The sequence below is a fragment of the Lactuca saligna genome, chromosome 4, assembly GCF_052625555.1.
Source record: "Lactuca saligna cultivar CGN05327 chromosome 4, ASM5262555v1, whole genome shotgun sequence".
Classification (NCBI taxonomy): domain Eukaryota; kingdom Viridiplantae; phylum Streptophyta; class Magnoliopsida; order Asterales; family Asteraceae; genus Lactuca; species Lactuca saligna.
Genome location: NC_136420.1, coordinates 125,763,757 through 125,775,216, shown reverse-complemented (window position 1 = coordinate 125,775,216; position 11,460 = coordinate 125,763,757). Strand labels below are relative to the sequence as shown.

Below are 11,460 nucleotides of genomic sequence, written 5' to 3'. Positions count from 1 at the left end.
ATTGTTTTAAAAATGAAAATTTTATCTTGGATTAGTGGGATATTAGATATTCCAATCTAACAAATGTCCATTTTTAAAGTGCCTCTTAAGAGCATTAATCTCATGGAATCTTTAAGAGCTAGGTTTTTTGGGGGGCTGATATTAGAGAAAGTCAATTGCGTTGGATTACTAGGTTTAAAGTGATGAATTCTAAAGAAAAATGGGGTCTTGATATTAGAAGAATTTTTTCTTTAAATAGGGCTTTATTATTCAGGTGTCATTGGTGTTTTTTGCATAATCGAAATGCTCTTTCGGCTAAAGTGGTCTCCGTTCTTCACTCTTCTCTAGGAGGTCATGTTGGTTCTCGAAGTGTAGGCTTGAGCCCATGGATGAATATTGTTAGGGGGATTGATCATCTAAAGAAGAAATGTGTTTTTTTAGAGGATTTGTGTACTAGAAATGTGGGAAATGGAAGAAGTACTCAGTTTTGGTTGGATAACTGGCATGGATTGAATATTTTTAAGAACAAATTTCATAGACTTTTTGTTGTTGATACGAATCTGGAGGCGTCTTTATTTGATCGATCCTCGGAAACGAGGATATTGGATGTGTTTGCTAGATATCCTCGTAATGGTGTTACAGGTGCTCAATGGGATGAGATGTGTGAAATAATACATGAGATGGTTTTATCTGATCCGAATGATTCTTACTCGTGGGATTTGGATATTGAGGGAGAATTCTTGGTTGCTTCGATGAGAAATTTTATTGATGCACACACTTTAGAGTCTTATAACATTCCTACTACATAGAATACTTGTGTTCCTACGAAGATTCATGTTCATGTTTGGTTGGTTGAAAGAGATAAGCTTCCCACTAGATTGAATTTACATGATAAAGACATTGAATTAGAATCTCTTTTATGCCATGTTTGCCCTTAAATTGGAGAGGCTGTTGGTCATCTTTTCTCTAATTGCAATGTTTTCACCCTTCTATGGAACTTGAAAGCTAGGTGGTGGAATATCACTGCTCTTTCACATGGCACGGTTAATGAGATCTTGCATTGGGTTGATTTGCTAAAGTTGACTAAAAGCTTTCAAATGTTTTTGAAACAATTATTATTGTCTCGGTATGAGTCATTTGGAGATTTCGTAATAATTTACTTTTTGAAACGGTAAAGCCTAGAAAAAATGAGATTTTTTTTATGACTTTAGACATTTTTCTTGCTTTTGGTATCTAATATACGATAGGAAAAATACTATTTCTTCGGATTTTTACCTTGTTCTCTAGCTTCTTGCTAAAGGTTTAATAAATCCACTCCGCTCAAAAAAATTATACCTAAAAATGAGAGTACAACAAATAGAGGACATGGGCCTAACCATGATTATACAAGAATATGGGCTAAATCTAATAGTGGCCTAACTAAACATATAACGTTAAAAAAAAAAAAAAAAAAAAAAAAAAAAAAAAAAAAAAAACATATAACAAAATTTAATATAAATAATAAATGTCTTTTATTCTTCATGAAAGTTTGAAAGCCGCCATTTACATTATATGGGATTAAATTACAATACCAAAACATTTATGACAAAATTACTCCTGTTTAGTAATACAATGCCGCACAAGATGTTCCTTAAACACCATCGTTATTCGATAGATACACACACACAACACTTACATTAAATTCACATGCTTACAAACCTAAAGAAAAAGGAAAACCGGTGGCGCGTAACCAATTACCACCACCGATAAAGGTTCCCGCAGTATACCCTTGAGCCTCTGAAGAACTTGTAATCACCTTATATCCTTTCCATTTCACCCTACCGGAAGTTCCAGCTCCGGCACCAGTGTTCTGGTACTCACGGTAGGTCAACGTGTCGAGCGCAAAGTTCCCATCCCACTCATACCATCCGGCTGGATGAATCACATTGGTAATACTCGACTGCATCACCACTGTCCTTGAATACTGTTTCCATGGTCGTCCTAGATACGTCGGAAAACTCCCTATCACCGGTTGCAGATCGGAAGTAGCCCCAATCCTGCATTTTTGAATAACAATCCCTGTGTTTTGGTTGGCGTCGGTGCGGCCTTGTGCTGTTAGCATGTTCTTTTGACCAGATCCAGGGCGGCGTGCATGGATGTCGCAGTCTTGGAACACCACCGCAGCGTTTCCGAAGATGAAATCCACCGTGCCGGCGATCAAGCAGTTGATGTAGAATTGACGGTTTTTGTGGACGTAAAGTGTGTCTTGGTAGGCTAACATGTCACATTGATAGAATGCGGATAAATCTGAGCCGACACGAAGTGCCACCGCTTGGTGGTTTGCAGCTCCGGCGGTGTTTTGAAATGTTACGTCTTTTGCCAAGAATCCATTTCCAACGACAGCTGCATGAACACCACAAGAGAAATTAAATAAATAACTTTTGATTCGATTGAAGGGATGTTTGTACTCTATAGTTTGTTTAATATAATTATATTTGTTTTTTAAAGGGAAAATGACTCTTGAGGGTAATTAACTTTTGCGTTTGTACTCATTTGGTCCTTTTTCTTTTTTTTGTATTCAATATACCATCGAACTTGTTGTTGGTGTTTACCATAGCCCTTTTGACCGGCTTTTGACCTGTGATAGTCGGTCAAAGGCACCAAGGCCGGCCCATTGGAGATGATATCCTAGTAGTTGTATTATGTTGATTCGAAGTTAGTTATGCATGCTAGTTTGATACGCTTGAGGGTAGGACTGTAGGACTACCTGTGATACTGATTGATATCCGGTATGTGCATTATCTGTTACATGTGATATGTTATGTGGGATGGGTTCAGGCTGTACTACTCCGTGCGGTAGCCAACAAACCCTAGAGTATTCCAGATATGATCTGAGGGCCCGGTAAGCATTCCAGACTCATACTGAGGACTAGGGGGCATTCCAGATACGAGCTGAGGGTCCGGTAGGCATTCCAGACGTGTACTGAGGGCTCGGTAGCAATCCAGATGTGAGCTGAGGGCCCGGTAGGTATTCCATACTCACACTGTGGGCCCAGGGGTATTCCAGTCTGTAAAGTTGTGGACCCGTTATGTGCTTTTTTGCTCAGTTTGTTACGATATGTTAACGTGTGACACGGTTATTTGGACTGTATGTGTATCGGTATTTTGGGGGTAACTCACTAAGCTCTCGGGCTTACAGTTTCAGTTTATTGTTTCAGGTACCTCAGGGGATCACAGCAAGACAAAAGCATGATCGTACAGCTCCTCCTATTGTGTTATGTTTTTGGGAAAACTATGATATAAATGTATTTTGAAAACAAAGTTGTAATGTTTTGACGAATTCGACGTGTTTTTGAAAGTTTAAATTTGGCTTAAATTTTTGAGTGTTACAAAATGTAAATGTAGTCATGAAATGCGCCTACTTAATCAAGATTCCCCTAATAAATATTCAAGTGCATTACAAAGTTGTACATGCATGAATAATGTTCTTTCGTAGGTTATGTTTTGAAGAGAAGCAAGCATAAATCTCAAAAAGTCATTAATATCAGTAGGAGATGATGTGAGATTTGTTGTAAATGAGTAAAGGGAAAATGAATCAGGAGGGTAACCAACTGTTGCGTTTGTTCTCATTTGGTCCCTTTCCTTTTTTTTTGTACTCAATATACCATCGAACTTGTTGTTTGTGTTCACCATAACCCTTTGACCGGCTATCACAGGTCAAAAGTCGGTTAAAAGGGCTATGGTAAACACCAACAACAAGTTCGATGGTATATTGAATAAAAAAAAAAAGAAAAGGGACCAAATGCAAAAGTTAATTACCCTCAAGAGTTATTTTCCCTTTTTTAAACGGGGGAGTCTTATTTTAATCAAAGAGTGTTAAGGAATAGGAATATATGTATGGAATATTGGTTTTGTAATTTTTTTATTTGATGGATATGGTTTAATATATAATTAATATAGTGGTTGCATGATTGAATAATCGGCTGCTTAATTGATGGAAATTATGGTAAACATGTGACTGGTAAGCAGATTAGCCTTTTTTTTCATCACGTTCATGTCGCTTTTCCCCTATTTCGAGATTTTGTGATTTTATATTTTAACAAATCTTCTCCATCTTTATCATAGTGCTTGTGCAATGATCGAATTGTAGTAATTGTTAATTTATTAACCGTTTGTAATGTAAAATTATATAGATATAGATTTATAGTGGGTAGAAATATCGCGTATATATATTTCAGAATTGACAGCTTAACATATTAAATTTGCAACATGTTTGTTTCATATTTTACATTTATAAAATTATACTATTGAAGTTTTTTAAACGTAACCACTCTTTCAATAATTGAGTCTTTGTGGATTAAATCAAATTTGTTTCTGAATAATTTATGTCATACTAAAAATGTATTTTTCGTAAAAAAAATACACATTTTAAATTCAAACTTTGAATGAATTTCTGACTCTCCGGAGAAAAAAGAGAAAAAAGAGAAAAAACAAGCCTATTCTGAAATTTCAACAACGTTTTTTTTAATTTTGAGATAATATTTATTTTATCTTAATATTTAACAAAAAGTTAAATAAACATAATAAAACCAAGGACATATAATGTATCATTTACTTCAAAAACAGATGACTTAAAATATTTTGAATTTCAAAAATTTATGGCCAGAGCTTTTGAAAGCTATTTGGTGCAATATATATATATATATATATATATATATATATATATATATATATATATATATATATATATATATATATATATATATATATATATATATATATATATAATCGAAAATGGTTATTTTAAAAATAGATATTAGAGGGGTGCTAAATAAACTTTTATTGATATAATATGTGTTCCACGACCATGTACCTACGTTGAAATGTTTATTTAATGTCGCTATTTCTACAAATGCTCAAAAGTTTTTATTTTCCTTTATCTTCCAAAAACATTTGTTTATTTTTATGATAATTATTAAAGTCCATTTTGTATGACAGAATAATTGCTTAAAAATTAACTGGAAAGAGTATGATATTTGGAATGGAAGATTAGCCATCACGTACTACCCTTGTGACGGGTATGCCCACACGTAGGCGAAGATAAAGTGCAAAAAGACATAACATAAAACTACAAAAACAACCAATACTACAATAAGCACTTGTGCCCTTTGTTTTGGTTAAGATTTATACGAATTTGAGGGATACCCTACTAAAAAGGTATATATATATATATATATATATATATATATATATATATATATATATATATATATATATATATATATATATATATATATATATATATATATATATATATATATATATATATATATATATATATTGAAAAAGGACTTTCATTTCAATCACATCACCTTGACCTTGACCTAGCAACTTGGAATTTATTTTTAATATCTTCCAAATAACAGCTTTTATATTATGGATTATGTATAAGTATGGTGCATTAGTTAGAACATAGAACATTTAATATGCCGTTAGCTTCTTATCGTAGAGTTTAGTACTTATTAGAAAAAATGTTAGTGCTAATTATTAGAGAAATTAAAATGTAAATAATTATACTTATAAACATTTAATAATAATTAGGCTTGAGAAATGACCGATGAGGAAACTAACCGACGGTGGCCGAGTCGAAGGTGGTGCTTCCTCCTTTAACGCTCCGGCTGCCGGTGATGATTGTATTCTTTCTTCCATCTCCCAAAAACATTATGTTAGTTTTGGCCGACGGAACCTCCACGTTTTCCCGGTAAACACCAGCTTTTATCCTGATCACGTACCTTGCACTGCTCTTTGACGGCGCTGCAGCCACCGCAGCTGCCACCGTCTTGTAGTTTCCACTACCATCGGCAGCAACCACCACGTTTGGCGTCACTGTCCCTGTCTGCAACAACCTCCTATCTCCAGCTGACAACCACTCCGGCCATTCACCACTCTGTTCCTCCTCCTTCAATTTCCTTCCGACGTTCATCTTCATCTCATCGGCCACATCCTTATTCGTCATGTTACAAATCATCGCTAATGCGTTGCTGCACATCTTCTCCACCTTTTTCTCTCCTTTCTCCAGTTCCTTACGGACTTTCTTATCCGCGCCATCGTGGGAGAAACCGTCGAGACAAGTTTCCTGGTTGGTAATGGCGGAGCTCATCAACGTCTTGAGGTCGATGGCATGCTGCTTGATCGATCCTTTCAATTTATACTCCTTGAGGTCTTTAACGACATCATGGAGCTCTTCCAACGTCTCCGATACCATCTCAAGACAGTCGTGAAGCGCCGTGACCTCGCGTTCAGTGAGAGTTTTCCGAGTGGTGAGCTTCTTTATACGGAAGTAACTCTCCTCGACGGCGGATACTGTGATATTAACAGCAAGTTCGATCACGTTCTTAAGATTTTTGACCTTTGTGGTGACATCGGGGTGGCTTGTGACTGTGGAATAGCATAGTTCAGGGTAAAATGTGCTGCTGCATGCTGATTTTACGATGGAGTGAGCTGAGGAAGCTGTGAGGCTTTCTGGGCTGGAGTCGCCGGAGCTGGATTTATGAGACTTGACTCCGACGACAATGCCGATTAGAGCGGAGGCTAGTAGGATTGAAGCAAAAGCAGCTAAGAAGAGCTTTTTTCTTTTGTTGGATAAGCTAATGTGCTTGCCGGAGTCCAAGATTCCGGCGAAGAAATCTTTAATCCGGGACATGATTATGGAATGGATTGGGTATGTAGTGAAGAAGGAAAAAACAAGTGTTGTGTATGTTGATGAAGAGAGTCGAATGCATCTATGCTTTTATCAGCGAATTATAAATTATTAAATTAATTTTAATAATATGGCGGCTATGAAAATATTTCGGTTGGTCCAAAATTTAATTATCGTTTAGTTATTTTTATTATAATTTCTCATTTGGAACAAAATAAGAAACATGTTACCGGATTTTTTATAAAGATAATTCATTAATTGAGCCTAAGTTTTAGTGGAGGGGGTCCTACTTGTCTCTTTCTATAATTTTGTTATTTTTCGTGTTAGCCCATGTGATGTTTAGGTGAAGATTTTGAATATCGGAGGACAACTTAATAACTACAATTAACTCCAAGATTAATGGTACAACAGCTATTCGTATTGGAATATCTAACTTTAGAATCATCCTTCTTTTTTGTGACATGTGTGGAATGGTATGCTGTTTTCTTTTACACAAGAAAAATATAAATACCAAAGTCATATACAACTTTTATTATATAATATACAAATGTCTACCTAAGATGTCCTTAGGTTTTTAATAAATTTATTGATGACACCTATTTAAGTAGTAAAAGAATAGTATTATCCAGACACGAAGCCAATGATAATATGAAGTTAAATGATACACATGGGGTATTTTAAAACCAATAAATTAAAATATTTATTTGACCAAATTGTCAATAATGTAAATGATTGTGACTATAATTGGAATACTAGATAGGTAGAGATTGTAAAGATACCAACGAATATGGAGTAAGGGATGGAGATGGGATAGACAAAGATGCTCCAAACTTGGAGCCAATTACTCCACCATTACCAAAATAAATAATATAATATCTCGTTCATCATGCAATAAACTTGATTTTGTTCGAAGTTCACACAAAATGCAAATTTAGAAGTACACATCGTAATCTGTTATTTGAAAATAAACCAAATTATTTTTTTTTAAACCGGCAAATATTATTGAAGGACCACTTCCTACCAAGTTATTAGATAGAGTCAAGAGAGCAACCAAGAAAGAGGATTACAACTTGTATTGAAAATATTACAAACATTTCAGTGGGCATATACACCTTTCAACCCATTTATAGTGACAATTTGATCTTCTATGTTTAAGCCAAGTAAACACTAGAGACTTTGCCATATCCATTATCTTAGAGAGAAGAGTATATATGTTCTTAAACACCATATCACACCTTGATTCCCATATCAACCATACTAGACCATAGCATACACTAATTAGATTGTTTCTCATTCTCGGACATTTTCCCTATATTTTTAAAAAACTGATAAGATCTCCAATGGTATAAAATTGTGGGGCGGAAATATCACACCATTTAAAAACCCACTCCCATATTGTAACCGCCACAGGCATCAGATCAGAATGTGCTCAATATCTCCATCCTCCAGTAGGCATTGTGAAAATGTGACGTTTGCAACTAGCACTCCTCTTCTCTTTAACGCAATATTGGTTGGGATATGCATATGATTAGCTCTCCAAATAAAAGTTGTAACCTTGATTGGAACATCGCGAGTCCATGAGATGATTACTTCGTTAGTTGTCGGTTCTATATTATCAATCTTTGATCTGAGTACATCTACATGATAGATACCATCATTCGATATGGGACATTTCCATGTATCGGTCCCTATATATGGCTATAAATCACCTCTGGCAGCTAGTAACCTTTGGAGACTATGTACCCGGTCATCAGAAGCAGGGGGCGATCTCCAATCCTATGTTTGACCTGCCACTTGTATCCTCTAGTTAACCCTACATGTTTTGCATCTTTCCAATATGTACAGTTCTGGGAATCTGTTTTTAAGGGGCTCACTTTTACACCACCCATCCATCCAAAAGAGACGATCATCACCATTCTTCACTTGTTTCATTAAAATGTCTTGAAAGTTGATTCCATCATTTTTTTAGATCATTCATTACCTCTGCCATATTGTTCCAAACACCTGGAATATATTTCTTAGATAAGCAATCATCAATCATCAGGTTTGTTGTGTAGGTTATGGATACCCATAATTACTAGTCTTCATAAAGCTGATTTGTTAGTTTTTAATGCCTACCACCATTTGACTATCAACGAAAAGTTAAAGGCCTTAAGATAGCCTAAACCTAAACCCCCTATATCCTTTGGTGCAATGATTTATTCCTAAGCTACCCAAGCTATTTTATGCTTATTATCGCTCTCACCTTATATGAACCATCTTCGAATGTTTTCAAGAACATATATAACTCCCACCGTGCCACAAATAAAGAGAAAACATAAGATGGTGGGTTACCAAGAACCGCCTTAGATAGGGTTAATATTCCTCCAAAGGGTAATATTTTTAATTTCCATGGACATAATTTTCCATAGAATCGATCAATTATGGGCTTCCAATGCTTCTTTAACTTCATGTTTCCGCCCACAGGAAACCAAGGTATGCGAAAGGCATAGAAGCTGGTTGACATCCCAATGCCACATCCCATCGGGTGACTTCCTACATATCAAATCTGATACTGAACAACCTGGATTTGTTGAAATTAACTTTCAAACCTGATGCCACCTGAAAGCACCTCAACACACCCTTGATAGGTTCTTAATGTTATCTTAACTCCACTCACCCACAAATAGAGCGTCATCAGCGTAGAACAGGTGTGATATCATTGTTTTCGAATGTTGTATTTTTATTCCATGCAAAATACCCTTCTGACAAGATATCTTCATCGTAATGTTAAGCCATTCCATTGCTATTATAAATAGGAATGCTGAAAGCGGACCCCCCTTCCTCACGCCCTTTTTTCATTTCCAATTCTGCCTTTGGGGAGCCATTGATGAGTATCGATAGTCTAGTCGTCAGAAGGCACCCTCTAATATTGAAACTGGAAACCAAACTATTTTAAATTTCGTTCAAACAAAATAAAATTTTAGACTTTTAATTATAACAAGTAAATGCCTAAAATAAATTTGTTTTAAGTTTGAAATAGAAATCAAAATAAAGAAATTGATTTAATATATATCTAGTTAGGTGGTACGCTTATACGTCTTGTTACAAGAACTTCTTAAGATGTTAACAATAGTTCTTCAAAATTTGCCATTGTTAGGTTATTTCTGACGATCAAAATTAGGACACGTCTAAATTAATTTGAGATCTAGAGCAAAATAAAAAAAACAAACCCCCAATAAGAGTTTATTCGACCGGTTTAATCGGTTTTTAGTTTGAATGGTTTTTAAAACAAATACTTCTATATATGTAAAAATAGGTATTTATATTTCTAAATGCATATTAATATTTATGAAAATATATATATATATATATATATATATATATATATATATATATATATATATATATATATATATATATATATATATATATATATATATATGAAGGGTCTAATTAATGGTTTGGTCTAGGCTTTCACTCTAATAGGGTCTTTTGTTTAAATACGCATTTTTGGTAGTTTAGCTATGAGTTTACAGCCAACTAAGAGTTTACGGCCGTAAGCCTTTTTACGGCCGTAAACCCAAGGCCGGCCAAGTCCATTATAAATAGGTGTGTGCTAGGTCGTTTAATGGTTGTTGATACCTCAGAGTTTCGGCTGCTATTCCACAAGTTGTGCCAGACATTTTTGCTAATAGAAGCGTGTGCAAGCTTGTTTAGATTCTTGTTTCTACTCTTTTCTTTATTATTATTATCGATTGTGTTGATTGTTTGATCACTGGTAAGATCCGTTTCAGGACCTTACAATATATATATATATATATATATATATATATATATATATATATATATATATATATATATATATATATATATATATATATATATATATATATGTTTAGGTTATAATGTGGATGGTAAGTATTGTGTTGATGTAAGATTGAATGTGAAGCAAGAGTTTAAAATATATATTTTTAACAGAATACATATTGTGATTGAATACAAATTCTAACAGAATAAATATTCTAATTAGATGAACATTTTGAAGAATAACAAATTGTTGAACCAAGTGTTGAAGAATAACAACATTCTTAAAGAATAATCATCTATTATTAACATTATTAAAGAATCTAATGTCCAAGAAAAAAATTTCATTGTCACATTCTATAAAAATACAGTGTAATTTTTTGAATTTTTGCCACATTTATAAGGCTATAATATTTTATAATAAGTCATTCTTTAAAAAAAATTCATTTTATAAGAATACAATCTCATTCATGAAAGAATCTTCATTCTCGTTCTTGTTTGATTTTTTTTTTTTTTTTTTTTTTTTTTTTTTTTTTCATATTTTGACATGTTGTGGTGAATCTCAATTGTCATAAAAGTGTCTCTTAATTTCCACACACCTTTGTTGTTCCAAGAAACCTTGCTACATTTGAGTGCTCCTGAAACAAAACACACACAAATAATGAAATTTAAGAATATAAATACATACAACTTGTGGCCTCATAAGCCAAAAATAGAATTTATAGTAATATATATATATATATATATATATATATATATATATATATATATATATATATATATATATAAATAATACATGATTGATAGGAATACATAAGGCTAATTTGATTAATAGAAGGGAAAATGACTCTTGAGGGTAATTAACTTTTGCGTTTGTACTCATTTGGTCCCTTTTTTTTTATTCAATATACCATCGAACTTGTTGTTGGTGTTTACCATAGCCCTTTTGACCACTTATCTAGAATCCATGGTACGATAAATCATTTGATTGAAAATGTAAATGTAGTCATGAAATG

The 11,460-nt window shown here is 33.9% G+C and overlaps 1 protein-coding gene across 1 annotated transcript; it reads right to left on the bottom strand.

The window, feature by feature from the left end:
• Window positions 1-1,506: 1,506 nt before the first annotated feature.
• LOC145042771 (pectinesterase-like) lies at window positions 1,507-6,747 on the bottom strand. The gene is made up of 2 exons (XM_078991244.1): window positions 5,590-6,747; window positions 1,507-2,361 (listed from the first exon to the last, which is right to left on the bottom strand). Exons 1-2 carry the CDS (start codon window positions 6,659-6,661, stop codon window positions 1,670-1,672), a joined length of 1,764 nt encoding a protein of 587 aa, XP_078847370.1. The 5' UTR covers window positions 6,662-6,747; the 3' UTR covers window positions 1,507-1,669.
• Window positions 6,748-11,460: the final 4,713 nt, after the last annotated feature.